We start from the raw sequence: 25,046 nt of genomic DNA, 5'->3' as shown, positions 1-25,046 counted from the left end.
GCTGTAGTGTAGGTAGGTAATTATTATGGCAGCCCGCTCTCTGTGAGGGGCTCGGGAGGGATGACGCTCCAGTCAGCCGGGGCTGCTGAAGGGTTATTATTAGTCGGGCTGCGGTGACAGGAAAGGGGGCGGGACTATAATAAAGGAAACAAGTTCGGTGGCTTCGCTTGCTGAAAAGGGGGGCGGGCCACGGAGTAGGCGGGGAGCTGCTGCGCGGTGGGCGGAGAACAGGCGCAAGGGGGCAAGGCTAAGCTTTCTGGGCGGAAAGTAGGCGGGGCGTGGCTAAGCTTTCTGGGCGCAGGTGGGGCGTGGCTAAGCTTTCTTGGCGCAAATGAGGGGAAGGTGGGGCGTGGTTACGCTTTTTCGGCGCAAATGAGCCGCAGGTGGGGCGTGGCTACGCTTTTTGGGCGCAAATGAGGCACACTCGGGACGCGGCTAAGCTTTCTGGGCGCAGACGGGGCGCGGCTACATTTGCTGGGCGGTTAGAGGCGTGGTGTCGGGCACGGCAGTGTGGTGTAGAGGAGTGCAGTATCAGGCGGGGCGTGGTCTCGGTGGAGGGGAGTATCGGGTGGGGCGTGGTCTCGGTGGAGGGGAGTGTCAGGCGGGGCGTGGTCTCGGTGGAGGGCGTTTCGGGCGGGGCGTGGTCTCGGTGTAGGGGAGTGTCGGGCGGTGCGGGCAGCGCAGAGCAGCAGCATGGAGAGCGGCTCGGCGTACGGGGCAGCCAAGGCCGGCGGCAGCTTCAACCCGGAGGCCTTTCTCAAGAGACCGGAGACCGTGCTGAGGATCGTCTGTGCGGTAAGAGGCTCCGCCCACACAACCCTCCCCGGCCCGGAGGAAACTTTACTGAAGTCTCTGTGCCCGGAGATCGTTGCCAGCTGTCTGCTCATTATATAGGGAAGGGGTGCCTGGCAGTGCCTACACATTGCTGAGCCCAGGTGGGGACACCTGCCATATAGTCATGTCACTGACTGTCCTCAGAGGAGCTCACAGTCTAATCCTGCCATAGTCTAATGTCCTCCCATATTATTATTATGTATTTATATAGCACTGACATCTTCTGCAGCACTATACAGAGTACATAGTCATGTCACTGACTGTCCTCAGAGGAGCTCACACTCTAATCCTTCCATAGTCATAGTGTAATGTCCTACCATATTATTATTATGTATTTAAATATAGCACTGACATCTTCTGCAGCACTATACAGAGTACATAGTCATGTCACTGACTGTCCTCAGAGAAGCTCACACTCTAATCCTACCATAGTCCTAGTCTAATGTCCTACAATATTATTATATTATTATTATGTATTTATATAGCACTGGTATCTTCTGCAGCACATTACAGAGCACATAGTCATGTCACTGACTGTCCTCAGAAGAGTTCACAATCTAATCCTACCATAGTCATAGTCTAATGGCCTACCTTATTATTATTATTATTATTATTATGTATTTATGTAGCACTGATATCTTCTGTAGCACATTATAGAGTACATAGTCATGTCACTGACTGTCCTCAGAGGAGCTCACAGTCTAATCCTACCATAGTCTAATGTCCTACCTTATTATTATTCTGTATTTATATAGCACTGACATCTCCTGCAGCACATTACTGTGGCTGGATGGTGTACTGGTTAAGGGCTCTGCCTCTGACATGGGAGACCTGGGTTCGAATCTCGGCTCTGCCTGTTCAGTAAGCCAGTAATTCAGTAAGGAGTTCATTGGGCAAGACTCCCTAACACTGCTACTGCTTACTGAGTGCGCTCTAGTGGCTGCCTCGCAAGCGCTTTAAGTCCGACAGGAGAAAGGCGCTATACAAATACTGCCATTACAGAGTACATAGTCATGTCACTGTCCTCAGAGGAGCTCACAATCTAATCCTGCCATAGTCTAATATCCTACCATATTATTATATATATTTATACAGCACTGACATCTTCTGCAGCACATTACAGAGTACATAGTCATGTCACTGACAGTCCTCAGAGGAGCTCACACTCTAATCCTGTCATAGTCTAATATCTTACCATATTATTATATATATTTATATAGCACTGACATCTTCTGCAGCACATTACAGAGTACATAGTCATGTCACTGACTGTCCTCAGAGGAGCTCACACTCTAATCCTACCATAGTCCTAGTCTAATATCCTACCATATTATTATCATTATGTATTTATATAGCACTGACATCTTCTGCAGCACTTTACAGAGTACATAGTCATGTCACTGACTGTCCTCAGAGGAGCTCACAATCTAATCCTACCATAGTTATAGTCTAATGCTTGTTCCAGGTGTGATTCAGACCCCAGTGAAGCCAAAACACCAGCAGGTTAGGATGGGAGCTGGCATTGGTTTCCTTCCTGTCTGCCAGTGGTGGGTGGCTGTATTGGTGTGGGATACAACCTGTATAGAATTATCTATACTCTGTGTTGTGCACAGTGCAGCAGTTTCCTGCCCCTCCCTGTATAATAACATTAGGTGACTTGTCATGCCAGTTTGTCACGCTGCTCTGTGTACTATACCTACCTTCTGTTTATTTAGTGAGCGGATTTTCCATGTCGCTGTCGGCATGTTCTCTTTACACAGCAGGATATAAAAATGCTCAATATATCCAGAATGCTGCGTGTTATTGGTACAGCAAAATAACTGCAATAGGTCAGTCACCAAATCCGCACCAGACCAGAGCCTGCTGGGTTCAGGGCCGGTTCTCACGGACTTCTGCTCAGCATCTCGTTTAAACGCTGTTGGGTTTTGCTTTCAAGAACGCCAGTGCTTAATGCTTTTATGTCTTGTTCACACTGGGGGCGTTTTTGCCTTATTTTAAGCGCTGGCGATTTTCAAAATCGCCCTAAAAGCCTATGAGAGTGTTCATATCTGAGTGGTTCGATTCCGATCCGCACACCAAATTGCTGCCTGTACCATTTTTTGGGGGGCGATTTGCCTCAATGGAAGGTATAGGGAACTCTCAAAGCAATTGAAAAAGCGCTTTGTATATCGATTTCCCCAGCGCCAGGAAGTGAGCGAACAAATCCCTCTGCCAAAGTGCTTTAGAAAAGCGCTTTACAAAAAAATCGTAGCACGCTTTTAAAAAAACATCACTCGCAAAACGCTGGCCTCAGTGATTGCGATTTTAGATGTGAACAAAGCTTTTGAAGGCTTTTAATGGCTTTTGAGTGTTGCGTTTTCTGGGATTTTGTAGGCAGTATAGGGGAAGGGCTGGGATTTTACGGGCTTTTGTTGGCTTTCATTGGCTTTTGATGGCATTCAAATGCAACGCCAGCAACAGCAACCGCCTTCTAGAAGCTGCCTGTTGCTTTTGAGACGAGACGCCGGGATCTACTGACAGCTTGCATGAAAGCTCACGCTAAACGCTCCCATTCACTCGCAAAAACGTTGCTTTCACCCGCAAAGCGTCCGTATGAACCAAGACCTAGTGGTAATGTGTATGAGTTCTACAAAGATAACCTTATCCAGACAGACCCTGAGCTGGTTTGTCGAACCAGTTATATGGGAATTGCGAGTGGCTGCATAGGCGGGGCGTCAGTATATTTACACACACTCACACACACACACACTCTCTCTCTCTCAAGGTGGCCACACACCATACAATATTTTAAATATCTGTTCAATTTATGAATTGCAATCAATTTTTCTGACTGATGGTAACCTTTCAAAAGTATGACCAATGTACCACACACATATGTTAAATTTTTCCCCAATTATGATAAAAATGATTGGAAACACAGACAAAATTGCCAGGGTGGATATTTTAATAAATTGACAATCTAAAGCGCAATCTACACGATCCGATTAAATTCGACATGTCTGATCGGGATTCGATTCAATTCGATTTGCAATTGCAAAACAATGGCGAATCGAATCCCGATTGGACATGTCGGATTTAATCGGATCGTAAATAGAATCGTAATCGACTCGCACAAAGAATCGTATTGTGTAGATGGGGCTTAACACACACCATACAATCTTTACAAAAGATTGAAGAAAAAAATCTGGCATTCCGGATCGATAAAAATCAAAGAAAATGGGAAATCCGATCGGATTTTTCAGTCGATTAAAAAAAAAAAATCGAATTTTTTTTTTCAGAAGATCCGATCGTTTTTATTGAATTGGCGTAAAATCGGATCATTTTATTGTATCGTGTGTGGCCACCTTTACATAGAATACATTATGTAGGGGTGTCGCTGCCACAGGACCTGCGGGCCCCTGAGGAAGGGCAAGAACCTTTCCGTAAGTCCACCTTCTGTTCCAGCTTTTTATATGCGTTTACATTAAGTTAATGTAAAACAAAAGGATAAATATCTAAAAAAAAAATATATATATATATATATATATATATATATATATATATATATATATATATATATATATATAATATACCGTAAATATCTGTCACCGATACACCGATCCTCCCCCTCCACCGCTGCCTGCTCACTTTCAGTCAACTTTAAAGCCGCACCTTCCTACTAAAGACTGGCAGACATGATAGGCTGTCAGTGTGGAGGAGTGGCTTAAGAAAGGGGACCTGAACTCAGAACTTCCTCTCTCTGCTCTAAAAGATAGGCAACAGCATAATAACCAGTCCTGGAGATCCTCTGCCTCTAATACTTTCTTCATAGAACAAGCATGCAGATCAGGTGCTCTGACTGAAGTGTAACTGGATTAGCTGCATGCTTGTTTCAGGTGTGTGATTCAGACACTACTGCAGCCAAAGAGATCAGCAGGGCTGCCAGGCATCTGGTATTGTTTAGAAATGAATAAGTATGGCAGCCTCCACGTGTCTCTTGCTTGAGTTTCTTGCTTGCTTGTTCACTGTAATGCTGGGAATACAGGTTACGTTTTTCGCGAAGAACCGTTCCGGTAGATGCCTTCGATGATAAAATTCCGACAAGTCCGATTCTCCGCTCGATTCTGTTCCGCTCGATCTCTCATAGAAGCGAATCGAAAAGAGATAAGAAAAACTAAGATGAGAGAATCGAGCGGCTAATAGATCGCGAGGAGAATGGAACGCGGAGAACGTAACGTGTATTCCCAGCATTAGATAAGCAGGGTAAGTGCAGGCGAGGATGTGCGGTGCTAACATACAGGATGCAGGGTTAATAAGTAACCAGTGGGACATCCGCCATTGCTGGTAGCAGGGGATATCCCTGGCTGAGCTGTCTCTGCACATCTCCTCCCCAGTCACATGCTGTGATTAGGCCATAGTCACATGCTGCACGCTCGTCATGTGACGCTGCTCACATGGTTCTGTTTACTGGGGTCATGCTGAGCTGGGGGTTAACCTCTCCAGTGCTGGGCCTGCCGGGTGGAGAGGGGGATGTTAACCTCTCCAGTGCTGGAGGGGGATGTTAACCTCTCCAGTGCTGGAGGGGGATGTTAACCTCTCCAGTGCTGGAGGGGGATGTTAACCTCTCCAGTGCTGGAGGGGGATGTTAACCTCTCCAGTGCTGGAGGGGGATGTTAACCTCTCCAGTGCTGGAGGGGGATGTTAACCTCTCCAGTGCTGGAGGGGGATGTTAACCTCTCCAGTGCTGGAGGGGGATGTTAACCTCTCCAGTGCTGGAGGGGGATGTTAACCTCTCCAGTGCTGGAGGGGGATGTTAACCTCTCCAGTGCTGGAGGGGGATGTTAACCTCTCCAGTGCTGGAGGGGGGGATTAACCTCCTCGGTGCTGGGCCTGCCCGGGGGGGTTAACCTCATCAGTGCTGGGCCTGCCTGGGGGGGGGGGGGGGGGGGCGGGCTATCCTCATCAGTGCTGGGCCTGCCCGGGGGATGGGGGGTTATCCTCATCAGTGCTGGGCCTTCCTGGGGGGGAGAAGGGGGTTATCCTCAGTGCTGGGCCTGTCTGGGGGGGGGGGGGTTAACCTAATCAGTGCTGGGCCTGCCCGGGGGAGGGGGGTTAACCTATTCAGTGCTGGGCCTGCCCCCGGGAATAGGGGGGGGGGGGAGTTAACCTCTCCAGTGCTGGGCCTGCCGGGGGGAGCTGCAGATCCGGTTGCACAGCCTGGTTGCTGCAGGCTGACGTGTCAATACAAGCTGGTTATTCCGGGAATAAGTTATTGCCAGGAGAACTGGGCGGACAGAGGAGAGGGGGGCAGGACGCGGAGTCTAGACTGTGTAATATAAATATGTAATAACACGCCTGCCTCGCTCCAGAAGTGCAACTCATCGCTGAGCGGGATCCGCTCCCCAAACATCTCGTGTATTTCAGCGGCATTTTATTTCCTGCGTGACCTGCCAATGCTCGTGTGCCATTCATGCTTCATTGCAGGTCAATGGGAACACAAAAATCCACCGACATGTGCATTTTTTGCTTGCAAGAAAATTGTGATGGATGCGTACGTACATACATCAACTTCATTGATTTTCACAGAAAAAGATGCATATCGGAAGATTTAAAAAAACAAAATCGGAAACGCAGAATGGTGCATGTGGGAAACTGCATACGTGGGATGCTAGCGCAAGCGGCCCCTGTGGGTGGGCCCCGTTCACAGACGTTTCAGAGGGTGGTAACTGCGACTGTGTCCACATCTTCTACACTGCGCACCATGTGGCTCCGGGAACCGCCAGGCTCTACACCGCGCACCATGTGGCTCTGGGAACCGCCAGGCTCTACACCGCGCACCATGTGGCTCTGGCAACCGCCAGGCTCTACACCGCGCACCATGTGGCTCTGGGAACCGCCAGGCTCTACACCGCGCACCATGTGGCTCTGGGAACAGCCAGGCTCTACACCGCGCACCATGTGGCTCTGGCAACCGCCAGGCTCTACACTGCGCACCATGTGGCTCTGGCAACCGCCAGGCTCTACACTGCGCACCATGTGGCTCTGGGAACCGCCACGCTCTACACTGCGCACCATGTGGCTCTGGCAACCGCCAGGCTCTACACTGCGCACCATGTGGCTCTGGGAACCGCCAGGCTCTACACCGCGCACCATGTGGCTCTGGGAACCGCCAGGCTCTACACCACGCACCATGTGGCTCTGGGAACCGCCAGGCTCTACACCGCGCACCATGTGGCTCTGGCAACCGCCAGGCTCTACACCGCGCACCATGTGGCTCTGGCAACCGCCAGGCTCTACACCGCGCACCATGTGGCTCTGGCAACCGCCAGGCTCTACACCGCGCACCATGTGGCTCTGGCAACCGCCAGGCTCTACACCGCGCACCATGTGGCTCTGGCAACCGCCAGGCTCTACACCGCGCACCATGTGGCTCTGGCAACCGCCAGGCTCTACACCGCGCACCATGTGGCTCTGGCAACCGCCAGGCTCTACACCGCGCACCATGTGGCTCTGGCAACCGCCAGGCTCTACACCGCGCACCATGTGGCTCTGGCAACCGCCAGGCTCTACACCGCGCACCATGTGGCTCTGGCAACCGCCAGGCTCTACACCGCGCACCATGTGGCTCTGGCAACCGCCAGGCTCTACACCGCGCACCATGTGGCTCTGGCAACCGCCAGGCTCTACACCGCGCACCATGTGGCTCTGGCAACCGCCAGGCTCTACACCGCGCACCATGTGGCTCTGGCAACCGCCAGGCTCTACACTGCGCACCATGTGGCTCTGGCAACCGCCAGGCTCTACACTGCGCACCATGTGGCTCTGGGAACCGCCACGCTCTACACTGCGCACCATGTGGCTCTGGCAGCCGCCAGGCTCTACACCGCGCACCATGTGGCTCTGGCAACCGCCAGGCTCTACACCGCGCACCATGTGGCTCTGGCAACCGCCAGGCTCTACACCGCGCACCATGTGGCTCTGGCAACCGCCAGGCTCTACACCGCGCACCATGTGGCTCTGGCAACCGCCAGGCTCTACACCGCGCACCATGTGGCTCTGGCAACCGCCAGGCTCTACACCGCGCACCATGTGGCTCTGGCAACCGCCAGGCTCTACACCGCGCACCATGTGGCTCTGGCAACCGCCAGGCTCTACACCGCGCACCATGTGGCTCTGGCAACCGCCAGGCTCTACACCGCGCACCATGTGGCTCTGGGAACCGCCAGGCTCTACACTGCGCACCATGTGGCTCTGGGAACCACCACGCTCTACACTGCGCACCATGTGGCTCTGGCAACCGCCAGGCTCTACACTGCGCACCATGTGGCTCTGGGAACCGCCAGGCTCTACACCGCGCACCATGTGGCTCTGGGAACCGCCAGGCTCTACACTGCGCACCATGTGGCTCTGGGAACCGCCAGGCTCTACACCGCACACCATGTGGCTCTGGGAACCACCAGGCTCGCGTCCGTGGGGGCAGATGTGGGCAGCGCGCATGCAGTCGCACAGTGCAGAGACTGGGAAACGTCCTCTGCATGTTACAGCACCTCGCCCATTTCTGCGATGACCTCAATGCGCTGTTAGGCCTCTTGGACACTACATGCCATTGCGATTTGCCATTTTTAATTGTTACTGCATGCTGCTTTTTTCTTTTGATAACATCCAGGGAAAATCGGGATCACAAATCGGATTTGCAGTATGCAGGGGGCCTTACTCTGACAACAGCGAAGTTAGACTCCAGCTCTTTAACAGGCTGCAAAGGGAAACGGAAGTGACCCAGTGCTGCGCAACGCATAAAGTGCGAACGCCGGACTGCATTCTACGCACCTCGCACATCATACGCATTTCTGACATCTGCAGAGCACTGCATATAGTGTGAAAGAGGCCTTACTGGTCCCTGCACTGTGAAAAACATTTCGTTTCTCACCGACTGCACAGGAGGGACACACCACATCCTGTCAGAATAGGAAGTGCAGGAAGTTGTAGGTTTGGGCTGACTTGTGCTTCACACCCCTGAGATCCTGTCCCAGCTGGTAGCACTGACAGATAGTCCTGTACATACAGGGAGTGTCTCTCTGGCCTGGTCAGCCTCTTCACATAGTATTCTCTGTACACAGACACTGCCTGCCAAACAGACATAAAGAGTGTAACCATCAGCCCTATACATATATTATATTCCAGAGAAAATAATGTGTAACTACCCAACCTGAGGACTTTACACTATACTAATACTGGGCAGGGCCTCCCTTTATTAGGAACACTATACTAATACTGGGCAGGGCCTCCCTTTATTAGGAACACTATACTAATACTGGACAGGGTCTCCATTTATTAGGAACACTATACTAATACTGGGCAGGGTCTCCATTTATTAGGAACACTATACTAATACTGGGCAGGGCCTCCCTTTATTAGGAACACTATACTAATACTGGGCAGGGCCTCCCTTTATTAGGAACACTATACTAATACTGGGCAGGGTCTCCATTTATTAGGAACACTATACTAATACTGGGCAGGGTCTCCATTTATTAGGAACACTATACTAATACTGGGCAGGGTCTCTCTTTATTAGGAACACTATACTAATACTGGGCATGGCCTCCCTTTATTAGGAACACTATACTAATACTGGGCAGAGTCTCCCTTTATTAGGAACACTATACTAATACTGGGCATGGCCTTCCTTTATTAGGAACACTATACTAATACTGGGCATGGCCTCCCTTTATTAGGAACACTATACTAATACTGGGTAGGGCCTCCCTTTATTAGGAACACTATACCTAATTAGGAACACTATTCCTAATAAAGGGCCTCCCTTTATTAGGAACACTATACTAATACTGGGTAGGGCCTCCCTTTATTAGGAACACTATACTAATACTGGGCATGGCCTCCCTTTATTAGGAACACTATACTAATACTGGGTAGGGTCTCCATTTATTAGGAACACTATACTAATACTGGGCAGAGTCTCCCTTTATTAGGAACACTATACTAATACTGGGCATGGCCTCCCTTTATTAGGAACACTATACTAATACTGGGCAGGGCCTCCCTTTATTAGGAACACTATACTAATACTGGGCAGGGCCTCCCTTTACTAGGAACACTATACTAATACTGGGCATGGCCTCCCTTTATTAGGAACACTATACTAATACTGGGCATGGCCTCCCTTTATTAGGAACACTATACTAATACTGGGCATGGCCTCCCTTTATTAGGAACACTATACTAATACTGGGCATGGCCTCCCTTTATTAGGAACACTATACTAATACTGGGCAGGGCCTCCCTTTATTAGGAACACTATACTAATACTGGGCAGGGCCTCCCTTTATTAGGAACACTATACTAATACTGGGCAGGGCCTCCCTTTATTAGGAACACTATACTAATACTGGGCAGGGCCTCCCTTTATTAGGAACACTATACTAATACTGGGCAGGGCCTCCCTTTATTAGGAACACTATACTAATACTGGGCAGGGCCTCCCTTTATTAGAAACACTATACTAATACTGGGCAGGGCCTCCCTTTATTAGGAACACTATACTAATACTGGGCAGGGCCTCCCTTTATTAGGAACACTATACTAATACTGGGCAGGGTCTCCATTTATTAGGAACACTATACTAATACTGGGCAGGGTCTCCATTTATTAGGAACACTATACTAATACTGGGCAGGGTCTCTCTTTATTAGGAACACTATACTAATACTGGGCATGGCCTCCCTTTATTAGGAACACTATACTAATACTGGGCAGAGTCTCCCTTTATTAGGAACACTATACTAATACTGGGCATGGCCTTCCTTTATTAGGAACACTATACTAATACTGGGCATGGCCTCCCTTTATTAGGAACACTATACTAATACTGGGTAGGGCCTCCCTTTATTAGGAACACTATACCTAATTAGGAACACTATTCCTAATAAAGGGCCTCCCTTTATTAGGAACACTATACTAATACTGGGTAGGGCCTCCCTTTATTAGGAACACTATACTAATACTGGGCATGGCCTCCCTTTATTAGGAACACTATACTAATACTGGGTAGGGTCTCCATTTATTAGGAACACTATACTAATACTGGGCAGAGTCTCCCTTTATTAGGAACACTATACTAATACTGGGCATGGCCTCCCTTTATTAGGAACACTATACTAATACTGGGCAGGGCCTCCCTTTATTAGGAACACTATACTAATACTGGGCAGGGCCTCCCTTTACTAGGAACACTATACTAATACTGGGCATGGCCTCCCTTTATTAGGAACACTATACTAATACTGGGCATGGCCTCCCTTTATTAGGAACACTATACTAATACTGGGCATGGCCTCCCTTTATTAGGAACACTATACTAATACTGGGCATGGCCTCCCTTTATTAGGAACACTATACTAATACTGGGCAGGGCCTCCCTTTATTAGGAACACTATACTAATACTGGGCAGGGCCTCCCTTTATTAGGAACACTATACTAATACTGGGCAGGGCCTCCCTTTATTAGGAACACTATACTAATACTGGGCAGGGCCTCCCTTTATTAGGAACACTATACTAATACTGGGCAGGGCCTCCCTTTATTAGGAACACTATACTAATACTGGGCAGGGCCTCCCTTTATTAGGAACACTATACTAATACTGGGCAGGGCCTCCCTTTATTAGGAACACTATACTAATACTGGGCAGGGCCTCCCTTTATTAGAAACACTATACTAATACTGGGCAGGGCCTCCCTTTATTAGAAACACTATACTAATACTGGGCAGGGCCTCCCTTTATTAGGAACACTATACTAATACTGGGCAGGGCCTCCCTTTATTAGAAACACTATACTAATACTGGGCAGGGCCTCCCTTTATTAGGAACACTATACTAATACTGGACAGGGCCTCCCTTTATTAGGAACACTATACTAATACTGGGTTGGGTATGAAAGCTTTTGTTCCTCCTCCGTGAGTCGGTCTGCTGTGTTGAGCACACTGAACTCATCTGAGTATCTTTTGGCTTTTCTTTGAAACTCGCTGATTTCAGGTGAAAACCGTATCCTTGTGCAATGTGGACGCCTGTTTTCTACCACAAAGATGTTTTTAAAAAGAACTGCTGTAAATTACTGCTGAGCCACACTTCCTGGCAGGCTTGTGACGCGTCGGTTGGGATGACGCTGGTTTCGCACACCTCGGGGTACCTGTCCGTAGCCTCAGCACTGAGTTCTGGGTATGTGCGGACAGGAAGTGGCGTGTCAGAGTAGGCGGCAACGCGAGTCACTTTCTGCGAACAAAAATCAACCAGCAAAGTAGAAAAGCTGTGAGTTGTTTTTTTCCCCTGACTCTCGTTCTGTTTTCTTGCACCGCAGTCATAGTGAAAGCGCGGTGTAGCGGCCTGGTATTGAGTCTGGCGGCTGCGCGGGGCGCGTAGACTGGGAGAAGCTGTGATATCACATTGAATGTTTTGTATGACAAGATGATGGGAAGAGACCACACAGTCTGTCAGACCTGTAAGGCGCGAGGACTGTGAGCCAGATATTTTTTGTTCCTCTTTTTCTTCCTCGACTGCATAAGGCTCTCAAGATTAAAAAGACAAAAAATCTTAAGTTATGTTTGCGTGATGCAAAATCACAATTTCGTGCTTCAGAAAACATCTGTGTGGGAGTGTGCTCTTTCCTGCCCCTCCCAGCTGACTGATCTGCTGGTTTAGCTCAAAGAGGAACTGTAGTGAAAATAATGTCATGAATCAAATTGCTTATTTATTTTTCTTTGCAATATTCATGGATAGATTATTTAGTCAGTGATTGTCCATTGTAAAATATTTCCTTTCACTGATTTACATTCTGACATTTATCACATGAGGACCTCTTTAGTCCTGTCAGGTGAACTCTACGAGGTGTTTGTTTACGGAGTTCTAAAGCCAGTGAAGATAATGCCTGGTCTCCCATAATGCTCTGGGAGGATAATTTTGCATGGCTAAACAGCCTAGGCTAAGCGTCACTAGAAGGGCGGGGCTACATATAGATTTACAGCAATATATAGATATAGGAAGGGTTTCTGATGCTGAAACCAGGAATATTGCCATAAAAGTGGGTATCCTGAATAACAATGCATTCTGCTATGTCACTACAGGGCCTCTTTACAGCATTCTACTATGTCACTACAGGGCCTCTTTACTGCATTCTGCTATATGTCACTACAGGGCCTCTTTACTGCATTCTGCTATATGTCACTACAGGGCCTCTTTACTGCATCCTGCTATATGTCACTACAGGGCCTCTTTACTGCATTCCACTACTATATGTCACTACAGGGCCTCTTTACTGCATTCTGCTATATGTCACTACAGGGCCTCTACTGCATTCCACTACTATATGTCACTACAGGGCCTCTTTACTGCATTCTGCTATATGTCACTACAGGGTCTCTTTACTGCATTCTGCTATATGTCACTACAGGGTCTCTTTACTGCATTCTGCTATATGTCACTACAGGGCCTCTTTACTGCATTCTGCTATATGTCACTACAGGGCCTCTTTACTGCATTCCACTACTATATGTCACTACAGGGCCTCTTTACTGCATTCCACTACTATATGTCACTACAGGGCCTCTTTACTGCATTCTGCTATATGTCACTACAGGGCCTCTTTACTGCATTCTGCTATATGTCACTACAGGGCCTCTTTACTGCATTCCACTATGTCACTACAGGGCCTCTACTGCATTCTGCTATATGTCACTACAGGACCTCTTTACTGCATTCTGCTATATGTCACTACAGGGCCTCTTTACTGCATTCTGCTATATGTCACTACAGGGCCTCTTTACTGCATTCCACTATGTCACTACAGGGCCTCTACTGCATTCTGCTATATGCCACTACAGGGCCTCTTTAAGGAAACCTGAAGTTATTTATAAAATGTAGATATTTGGAGGTGGACTGTAAGAGGGTTGGGGACCCCCGGCCCCCTGTAGAGCCCATCCTTGGGAGTTCCTCTCCATGTTTGGCCGCGCTCCGCTGAAGACGAGCTCAGTAGAATGTTTGGCTGATTGTTTTAGTCTGGTTGGATTGCACAACATTTCCCCCTCTGTTGTTGTGTGGGCCCTAACAATCGTTTTTGATTGATCGCAGTGATTGGATCAGAGAGTTGATCGTTTGGGAGATTGGATCAGTAGTGGGCACCTGTAGTGGTACAGAGATGCCCGGATGCCTTGCAGCGCTGGGGTCCCGGGTTCAGAGCCCAGCAGCATGGAGTTTCTCTGTTCTGTTCATGTGGGTTTCCTTTTCCAGAACACATTGTCCCCGGATCGTCCATAGGCCAGAACTATCCTTCCTGATCCTCTCGGCTGACAGTCTTCAGTATGTGTAGACACGCCCCCTGAGATCGCTGGCCTACAGGGCTGATCGCATCATCATACACCTCCTTTGTTCTGCGTGAACTTAAAGGGAACCTAAACTGAGAGGGATATGGATGTTACCTTTTCAACAATACCAGTTGCCTGGCAGTCCTGTTGATCTCTTTGGCTACAGTAGTGGCTGAATCACACACCTGAAACAAGCATGCAGCTAATCCAGTCTGACTTCAGTCAGAGCACCTGATCTGCATGTCTGTTCAGGGGCTGTGGCTAAAAGTATTAGAGACACAGGATCAGCAGGGGAGTCGGGCAACTGGTATTTTTTTTTTAAAAAGGAAAAATCCATACACTTCTCAGTTTAGGTTCCCTTTAAAGGACAACTGTAACAAGAGGGGTATATGGAGGCTGCCATATTTATTTCCTTATAAGCAATACCAGTTTCCTGTCTATCCTGCTGATCCTCTGCCTCTAATACTTTTAGCCATACCCCTGAACAAGCATGCAGATCAGGTGACTGAAGTGTGGCATGCTTGTTTCAGGTGTGTGATTCAGATGCTACCGCAGCCAAACAGATCAGCAGGACAGCCAGGCAACTGGTATTGCTTAACAGGAAATAAATATGGCATCCTCCATATCCCTCTCTTTTTCAGGTGGGCTTTAAAGGATACCCGATGTGACATGATGAGATAGACATGGGTATGTACAGTGCCTAGCACACAAATAACTATGCTGTGTTCCTTTTTTTCTTTCTCTGCCTGAAAGAGTTAAACATCAGGTATGTAAGTGGCAGTTCCTGTCTGAGTCAGGACTGGGACAGACTAAAGTGTGACCCTAACTGACAAGAAATTACAACTATAAAACCCTTTCCTAGCAGCAAATGGCTTCTGAGAACAGGAAAGAGGTAAAAAGTGGTCGATAGTTCATAGATTTTAGCTCTGGCTTACTTCAATGAACGTGTCATTGAGCAAAAGCAATAAAACAGTAAAAATTTAAAAATTAGATTTAAGTATAAATTAAAACTGTGGGATATCTAAAAAAGTCAATTTTTCAGGAGCAGGAGGATCGATACAATTGTTTATTTAATTAGTTTATTTTCCCCTCGTGTGTGCTTTTGCACTGCCACCCTGCCATCTCTATAGAGCAGTACTTACTGCTTGCTTGGAAACCCACCGATGTGTCTGTACAGCTCATGTTCAAAAACAGCTCCCTGAAAACGGTCTGCAAAGACCATTTCAACCAATAAATATTGAATGTGTGGATAGCCTTCAGTGACATGAATTTTTAAGAGTACTTTGTACCACAGTAAGGGCCCTTCCACGCTGCATGTGATTCAATCCGATTGGCAAAGCGAATGTGTTTGATCGGAAGGGCGCCATAGCATAGTTATGCTTTTCGGTGCAGAGTGATGCAATCGACTTTACAGCCAATCACGCGCTGTATTTTTCCTGCGTTTGCGATTGTGTCAAACGAATAGGAGCGCATGCAAATTGCATGCCAAAAACAGTGCTATAGGATTTGCATTGCAATCTCCCATTTTCAAAAACTTCCAGCAACTTTTTTTTTTAATAACCTTGTTAGCGATTGTATCACTTCTGCCAATCTCACACATAATGGCGGGGAAATGCGCACTAGTATACTAGTGACAGTCAGGATTTCAGCTTGTGAGGGTCCATATTGTCATTCTCCATGCTTAGAATAGGACAAGCTGGGGACAGCACTCAAAGGAAGCAGGTTTGGAGTCCTTTACGGCCATGATTGCTTTGGGGGAGGGTTGTCTGTCGCTCTGACCTGCTATCTGCGCTCTGCAAACATCGGATGTGTGGTTGGTGAGGTGTGATGTTTGTGAGGTCACAGCGGGGGCGGGGAATGGCGATATGTTGGCCTCATCGCCCTGCTGGCTCTGAATGTCACACGTGTGTGCAATGTTACCTGACAAGCCCTCAAGAAATGCACGTTGGGGTAAAAAGGTCATTTCACCCAAAAATTTCAGTTTTAAGGAGAGGCTTGAGGGCCGATTTTAATCTCCTGGCTTCTTGTTGGTTCTCTGTCCCCCTGCTCACCCCGCTGTTAATGCCCAGCGCCCCCTGGCTCTCCTCCATGGAAGGCCCAGCGCCCCCTGGCTCTCCTCCGTGGAAGGCCCAGCGCCCCCTGGCTCTCCTCCGTGAAAGGCCCAGCGCCCCCTTGGCTCTCCTCCGTGAAAGGCCCAGCGCCCCCTTGGCTCTCCTCCGGGGAAGGCCCAGCGCCCCCTTGGCTCTCCTCCGGGGAAGGCCCAGCGCCCCCTTGGCTCTCCTCCGGGGAAGGCCCAGCGCCCCCTTGGCTCTCCTCCGGGGAAGGCCCAGCGCCCCCTTGGCTCTCCTCCGGGGAAGGCCCAGCGCCCCCTTGGCTCTCCTCCGGGGAAGGCCCAGCGCCCCCTTGGCTCTCCTCCGGGGAAGGCCCAGCGCCCCCTTGGCTCTCCTCCGGGGAAGGCCCAGCGCCCCCTTGGCTCTCCTCCGGGGAAGGCCCAGCGCCCCCTTGGCTCTCCTCCGGGGAAGGCCCAGCGCCCCCTTGGCTCTCCTCCGGGGAAGGCCCAGCGCCCCCTTGGCTCTCCTCCGGGGAAGGCCCAGCGCCCCCTTGGCTCTCCTCCGGGGAAGGCCCAGCGCCCCCTTGGCTCTCCTCCGGGGAAGGCCCAGCGCCCCCTTGGCTCTCCTCCGGGGAAGGCCCAGCGCCCCCTTGGCTCTCCTCCGGGGAAGGCCCAGCGCCCCCTTGGCTCTCCTCCGGGGAAGGCCCAGCGCCCCCTTGGCTCTCCTCCGGGGAAGGCCCAGCGCCCCCTTGGCTCTCCTCCGGGGAAGGCCCAGCGCCCCCTTGGCTCTCCTCCGGGGAAGGCCCAGCGCCCCCTTGGCTCTCCTCCGGGGAAGGCCCAGCGCCCCCTTGGCTCTCCTCCGGGGAAGGCCCAGCGCCCCCTTGGCTCTCCTCCGGGGAAGGCCCAGCGCCCCCTTGGCTCTCCTCCGGGGAAGGCCCAGCGCCCCCTTGGCTCTCCTCCGGGGAAGGCCCAGCGCCCCCTTGGCTCTCCTCCGGGGAAGGCCCAGCGCCCCCTTGGCTCTCCTCTGGGGAAGGCCCAGCGCCCCCTTGGCTCTCCTCCGGGGAAGGCCCAGCGCCCCCTTGGCTCTCCTCCGGGGAAGGCCCAGCGCCCCCTTGGCTCTCCTCCGGGGAAGGCCCAGCGCCCCCTTGGCTCTCCTCCCGGGGAAGGCCCAGCGCCCCCTTGGCTCTCCTCCCGGGGAAGGCCCAGCGCCCCCTTGGCTCTCCTCCCGGGGAAGGCCCAGCGCCCCCTTGGCTCTCCTCCCGGGGGAGGCCCAGCGCCCCCCGGCTCTCCTCCCGGGGGAGGCCCAGAGCCCCCCGGCTCTCCTCCGGGGGAGGCCCAGCGCCCCCTTGGCTCTCCGGGGAAGGCCCAGCGCCCCCTTGCTCTCTCCCGTGAAGCCTTTTTGCTGTGGAGTAGTAGGAATGTCCATGTAGCTCACACATGACACCCCCCAATACCCCCACCATACTCATAGGGGTTCCCCTCGTCATAACACCCCCCCCCCCCCCCTCCAGCAGTCAGAGAAGATCCTCCTCATTACTTGCAGTCATTCTGCCCCTCCAGAACTTGCTGTGTTGCGTTGAACCAGTTTTCTAGACGCTGATGAGAAGGAAGGCCTGGTGACCTCAGTGATGTGACATAACCATGGCAACCAGAAATAAACTTTACCCCGCTTCTGTGCAGGTAGTTTTACAATGGTGACTGCTGATTGGCTGCTGTGAGACCTGTTTCTTCCCTCGGGAATTTATGAATCAGCCGCACTAATCTCCGCGCTCTGCTGGAGGTCTGTCGCTGGAAATACTAATTGTCCCCAGCATTTATTATTGTCACGGCTCAGGTACTGTAATCGACAAAGATCAACAATGCTGCCATTCACACTGTGAGCAAAGGGCACCGTCCAGGAGTCTTGTGTATTGTGTTACAATATTTATTTATAAATTCTTCAGTCAGAATTTGCCTATTATAAAATCTTTCCTCTCCCTGATTTACATTCTTACATTTATCACTGGTGGTGACCTCTTTACTGCTGGTAGGTGCATCACTGTGAAATTTTTGTTCACCATGTGTTACGATGTCAGTAGATACAACACCTGGTTTTAAAGTGGACCTGAACTCTTGCACAGGACAGAAGGAAAACCTAGAGAAATACACCCTGTATGTATTTAGAGAGTTTAGCCCGTTTAACTCCCCCTCATATGTGAGTAATCACATATTGTAATTTGATCTCTCCGCTGTGTCTGCTGACTGCCATGGCAGATAAGCTCATTTGAAAGCACAGGATGTTAATATGCCTGCTTCCATGAAAGCTTGAAGTAGACTAGATTTCTATCAGCGGTAACAAAGTAATGTTTTCTTTAAAAACATGACACTGTTGCTTATCTTTCAGAGCAGAGAAAAAGTTTTGAGTTCAGGTCCGCTTTAACCACTTGAGGACCGCAGTGTTAAACCCCCCTAAAGACCAGGCCATTTTTCTTGAATTTTGCCACTGCAGCTTTAAAGGGAACCTGTACTGAGTAAAGTTATTTAAAATAAACACATGAGGTAACTTCAAATGAACATTACATAGTTACCTTGCCATCAGTTCCTCTCAGAAGCTCACCATTTTCTTCTGACAATAATCCCTTCCAGTTCTGACAACATTTTGTCAGAACTGAAATATATCAGTTGCTGTCAGTTACAGCTGAGATGAGAACTGATGTGTCCATATTTCCCTATGGCTCATGTGGGCAATGTTACAGTTTTACAGTGTGCTGACCAGAAAGCTGTTATGGGGTAATAGCCATTTTCAAAATGGAGGACAGATAGTTCCCTTGATCACAGTGGACAAACAGGACGCAGGAAAGGAGAAGGAGATTGATAAGTAGACTATGCAGCAGGTAAGTATGACATGCGTATATTTATTTTGATGTTTCATTTTCAGTTCAGGTTTTCTTTAAGGCCAAACTGCAGGGCCACACGACACAGCACACAAGTGATTCCCCCCCCCCCCTTCTCCCCTCCAACAGAGCTCTCTGTTGGTGGGTTCTGATTCCCCCCCCCCCCCCCCCCCTGACCACCTCTGTGCCTCAGGAGGGGACAGCCGTGTCACACGGCTGTCCCCAGTACAGCACTGTTGCAGAGCGCAGCGCTGTACGTGTAATTAGACGCCGGTTTTGCCGTCTAACAGACCACCAAGCAGGAGATGCGCGCGCAGCCTGCGCACGATCTCCTGCAAAACAGAGCCCCGGGACTTTACGCCGATCGGCGTTAGGCGGTCCTGAGGCTGCCGCCGCGGCCACGCCCATCGGCATGACGTGGTCGGCTAGTAGTTAAAGAATGTTCTGGAGCAGAAGGCTGCGTAAACTATTTTTAAATTTGTTTTTAAAAGCATAGATATTCCTCAAGCTTGGTTCAATTTTTATTGGCTGAAGATTAGCCAAACATTGTATAGCACGTTATAATGGAAAAAAAATGTCCAGAAAATAAGCAGCAATGTGTTTTTTTTTTTTCATCACAAGATTTAGTGGCTACATTGGATTGGTCCATTGCCAGGCTGCATAAACTTGACAGTATTTCCATCGCATTGACCATCCCTGCATTGCCGTAGCAATGATCACGCTACTCCAGCTACTGTACCGCGAGTCGTGCTAGTGGCGTAACTCACGGTGCTGCTGGCGGAAGTGACGGGAATACTGCCGAGCGCTGTGTGTGCACCGCTGTTTTGCTGCCATTTAATCCACCGCCCATAGTATCTCTGCACTCATCTGACTGATCATAGCAAACCTATGCAAAAAAAAGATATAAAAAGCTATAACGCAAAGCAGAAGTAATGACCCTTTGAACTTTCCTGCAGTAAAACCTTATCTCAAGCTGTCTCTGTGTTTCTTTCCTGATTAAAGAGACACTGAAGTCTCCTAAAAATCAGCTTTTTATTATAAAATCCTGTGTAACATGATTGCCCTAACTAAAACGCCGCATCCCCGCGGCTGAAATCTAACTAAATCCCCCCAAACTCGCCCTTCCTCTCCCCCGCAAAATCCACGAGTTTCTTGGTCGTGGATTTTGCTGCTGGAGGAGCTTTCAGTCTGTCAGTGGCGTATCTCCGCCTCTCCCCCGCCCCTCTCAGTGAAGGAAGACTGAGAGGGGCGGGGGATAGGCGGAGATACGCGCTGATAGACGTGCTGAGAGGCAGAGCTGCAGCTGAATGCTCTGCCTCTCACGGAAGCGCTGCCTGGCAGTAATGTTACACAGGATTTTGTAATAAAAAGCACTGGAAACAATATGAGACTTTCTTTGCTACCAATGTTCTATTTGTTAGCTGTACTACACATAAAATGTATTATCTCATAAGTTTTTATTTTCACTTCAGGTTCTCTTTAACCACCTTAGCGGTATGGACGAGCTCAGCTCGTCCATTACCGCCAGAGGGTGCCGCTCAGGCCCTACTGGGCCCATTTTGATGAAATAAAGAGCAGCACACGCAGCCGGCACTTTGCCAGCCGCGTGTGCTGCCCAATCGCCGCCGCTCTGCGGCGATCGGCCGCGAGCAGCGGCGAAAGAGGGTCCCCCCAGCCGCCTGAGCCCTGCGCAGCCGGAACAAATAGTTCCGGCCAGCGCTAAGGGCTGGATCGGAGGCGGCTGACGTCCATGACGTCACTCCGCTCGTCGCCATGGCGACAGGAGAAGCCAAACACGGAAGGCTGCTCATTGCGGCCTTCCGTGTTACTTTTGGCCGCCGGAGGCGATCAGAAGAACGCCTCCGGAGCGCCATCTAGTGGGCTTTCATGCAGCCAACTTTCAGTTGGCTGCATGAAATAGTTTTTTTTTTTTATTTAAAAAAAACCCTCATGCAGCCGCCCTGGCGATCTTAATAGAACGCCAGGGTGGTTAAAGGACAACCAAGGTGACATGATGAGATAGACATGTGTATGTACAGTGCCTAGCACACAAATAACTAGGCTGTGTTACTCTTTTTTTCTTTCTTTGCCTGAAAGTTAGTGGCAGTTCCTGTCTGAGGGCTCACCAGAGCGGTTCTGGAGTGTTTTTTAAAACGCTTGCAGGGGGGAAACCGCTGGGCTAATGAAAGTGAGTAGGCTGGTGCACACCAGAGCGGCTCGTTTCTTCCCCAAACGCAAACTTGGGGGCTGCAGTAATTTTTTTTGGGATTTCTGAAGCGTTTCTGCCTCAATGTTACAGTACAGGAAAGTGGAAAACTGCTCTGAAAAACGCTAGATCAGAGCGGTTTTCCAGGCGTTTTCCCATTACAGAAGCTTTACTGTAACAATATTTGTAATCTGCTACACAAAAACGCTCCAAAAAATGATAGGCATGTTTAGAAAACTTCTCTAAACATGCCTAGAATCGCTCTGAAATCTGCTTCAAAAACCTCTAGTGTTTTGCAGATCTGCTAGCGGTGTTTGGTGTGCGCTGGGCCTGAGTCAGGACTGGGTCAGACTACAGTGTGACTCTCACTGAGAATAAATTACAGCTATAAAACACTTTCCTAGCAGAAAATGGCTTCTCAGCAGGAAAAAGATAATATGGCTTAATAGTTCATAGACTTTAGCTCTGGCATACTTCAATGAAGGTGTCATTGAGCAAAAACGTAAAAACTTATGAAGTAGATTTAAATATAAAATAAAACTGGGATATCTTAAAAAGTAATTTTGAGGAGGATAGATACAATTGTTTTTCATTCGTTTTTTTTCACCTCGGGTATCCTTTAAAGGGGAACTGAAGAGAGAGGTATATGGAGGCTGCCATGTTTATTTCCTTTTAAGCAATACCAGTTGCCTGGCAGCCCTGCTGATCCTCTGCCTCTAATACTATTAGCCATAGCCCCTGAACAAGCATGCAGCAGATCAGGTGTTTTAGACTTTAAAGTCAGATCTGACAAGACTAGCTGCATGCTTGTTTCTGGTGTTATTCAGATACTACTGCAGAGAAATAGACCAGCAGGGCTGCCAGGGAACTGGTATTGATTAAAAGGAAATAAATATGGCAGCCACCGTATACCTCTTACTTCAGTTCCCCTTTAAGTCCAGTTGTCAGGGGTTTGTGTTATTAGTTAGGATTACGCATGGCGTGTACTATGTGTATTATGCATACAGAGGGGCCCCCATTGCCGCAGGGTATATTCTGCTGATTGCGGCGTCACAGGTGCTAATCTTTGCCTTCTGTTGTGTCTTTCAGTTATTTGCGCTCATCGTCTTCGCCTGCATCCTGACAGACGGATATTACAATCATTCCTCTGACCCCCACACGTACTGCATCTTTAACCAGAATGACGACGCCTGCCACTATGGTGTGGGGATCGGGATCCTGGCCTTCCTCGGCGCCCTGGTCTTCCTGGGGCTGGACGCTTATTTCCCGACTCTCAGCAACATCCAGACCCGGAAGTACATCGTGCTGGGTGATCTGGGATTCGCAGGTGAGTTAAAAGCGGACTACATTCTCTAATGAATGCCAACGTACGCAGACTGTCGCCTGCCTGGATCCCTCCGCCCGAGCGCAGTACAGCTGTATACAGCGCACTATTGTTCTGACCTTAATCACCACAAGTCCGTGCAGAGCGCAGCGCCCCTGCACGCTGTGACACCATATTGGGAAGTAGAAGCGGCCAGTGGAGGGGGCGGAGCTAAGGAAGGGCAGTGAAGAGTAAGAACTGCCACAAACCCACGGCTAGCAGACCGGGGGGGGGGGGGGGGGAAATGACATGTAGTGATGTGGAAGCGATTGGGGGGAGGTGCAGTGATATGTGGGGGAGAGCCTGGTGCAGTAATATGTGGCGGGGGGAGGTGCAGTGATGGTAAATGGGGTGAAGTGATGGGAAGTGTGTGGGGAGGGGGGTGCAGTGGGGGGGCTGAGGTGCAATGACGTGGAAGTGATGCGGGTATCTCAGGATGCTGTGCGGCAGGTGAGGTGGGGGCAGTTGGGCCTCCCTATATAAGAGGGCCCAGTTCTGCTTGTCTGGTTTAACAGCCATGCGGTGACCCCATAGGTAGGTCGGTTCAGTAACAGTCCCTCTGTGTGCCGCCGGCTGATCCATCAGGGGATGGATTTGGTGATTGCCGTGATCACTGTCAGCTGACCAGTCTGTGCTTTCTCCCTCTCAGGCCTGTGGAGTTTCCTGTGGTTCGTTGGCTTCTGCTTCCTAGCCAATCAGTGGGCTGCAACCAATCTAGATCGTATCCTGACCGGGGCATCCAATGCCAGAGCGGCCATCGCCTTCAGCTTCTTCTCCATCCTGTCCTGGGTGAGTTCATCAGAGAACATCCCTAGTATGAAACGTTACAAATAGGCGTAACTGAGGAGGAAGCCCCACCCCCACAAACGCACAGGGCCCAAATGTCTGTCTACAGCCCTGTGCAAAGGTTATAGAGCATGGAGGGAGGAGGTTTTCATAAATAATGAATTGAATGATCTGTATTCTAGTTTAGCAGCCTTCACAATGGATAAACATAGAAACATTTTGTGCAATTTTTATTTAATTTTGACAGCAACATTCACATCCCCCCCTCCTCCTCTCCCCATGGTACCTCCCACAGCATGGGTATCATCAGTCTCTTGCCAGTCATAAAACAAGTGTGGCAGCCAATAGACACGCACACACGCTGACACAGCTGAGGGATCGAATTACAACATGTGATTAGTCAGGTGGGGGGGGGGAAATTAGGCTAAACTCTATAAATACATACAGGGTGCATTTCTCGGTTTTCTCCTTCTGTCCTGTGCAAGAGTTCAGGTCCACATTAGTGCGGTTTTCAATAAATATTGCGTGCCTGTCTATCCAATTTATATACATTGGCACAAGAAATCATCACTGTGTTGCTAGAACTTAACTAATGGCAAAAACTTTAAAGAAGAACTCTGGCCCAGATTACTTGGCCCACCGATGGTCTCTTAGGGCCGGTTCTGTAGTACAACGGGGCCTCCCACCCATTAATGGCTCTCAAATTCGACCCCCACCAGCCCTCTCTTCCCCCAACTCTATTTCGGTCCCCAGGGGCCTGCAGTGAAGCGAAGCACCTGTTCTGCCCGTGGCGTGTTATAATGTATAGCATGCGCTGGGTCATGGAGGAGCGGCGCCCCCGCGAGGATGTAAATGGAAGTGCATGGAGCCACAAAAATATGCAGAAGCATGGGCTGGCCACAATAGGTGAGTCACTACACTTCAGGGGCCCTGGAGATGAAAATAAAGTTCAGTGTTCTCCCCAGGCTCTTTTAGTCGGGCGCTCCACCCGGCTAACTTTGGAGAGCACCCGGCTGTCATTGGCTTGCCTCCTCACTCTTTTCCTATGCTGTAAGCAGAGATGCGCTGGCCCTGAATTCCCCTGGTTGCCCTCCCACCCGACCGGGAAAAAATTGTGGGGAGAACACTGACGTTGGCGAGATACCCGGGGGGGCGTAAGCGCTCAAGGGCCACGGAGCAATGGCACATCCAATGCCAGATCAATTGACCTCGGAGTATAACTAGTGGTATGGCAATAGGGGTTACAGAGGTCTCGACCGCACTTGGGCTAGAGGGACCCCATAGGGCCCTCCCTCAACTGCCGTATTGGCTCTCTATTGGTCCTGTGCTCATAATAATCACTTCTATAGATGCTTTGAATGGTAGTTATCATTAACAAGCTGTTCCCCATCCCCTTCTTGCACCTCTGTGGTTTCCTTGGCAGGTTTTGGTTTGTCCTATCAATTATTATGTATAGAGTCCTTGGGGTGGGGGACAGGCAAAGTAAAACTTGCACTGGGACCCATAGCTCCTTAGCTACACCACTGAGTAGAATGATGGCTGTAGAAGCTAAGCGGTTGCACTGGGGCCCCAGAACAGGT

The 25,046-nt window shown here is 49.8% G+C and overlaps 1 protein-coding gene across 1 annotated transcript in view; it reads left to right on the top strand.

The window, feature by feature from the left end:
- Nucleotides 1-636: 636 nt before the first annotated feature.
- Nucleotides 637-25,046, top strand: part of LOC137542208 (synaptogyrin-2-like) — a 38,974-nt gene continuing 14,564 nt past the window's right edge. Inside the window, exons 1-3 of the mRNA XM_068263954.1 lie at nt 637-795; nt 22,407-22,644; nt 23,330-23,469. Coding sequence (XP_068120055.1) covers nt 694-795; nt 22,407-22,644; nt 23,330-23,469 — 480 coding nt within the window. The 5' untranslated portion in view covers nt 637-693. The remainder of the gene's footprint in view (nt 796-22,406; nt 22,645-23,329; nt 23,470-25,046) is intronic.

The sequence above is a fragment of the Hyperolius riggenbachi genome, chromosome 12 (assembly GCF_040937935.1).
Source record: "Hyperolius riggenbachi isolate aHypRig1 chromosome 12, aHypRig1.pri, whole genome shotgun sequence".
Lineage (NCBI taxonomy): Eukaryota > Metazoa > Chordata > Amphibia > Anura > Hyperoliidae > Hyperolius > Hyperolius riggenbachi.
Note: the sequence above shows the minus strand (reverse complement) of the source record. Positions and strands in the feature narration are given on the sequence as shown.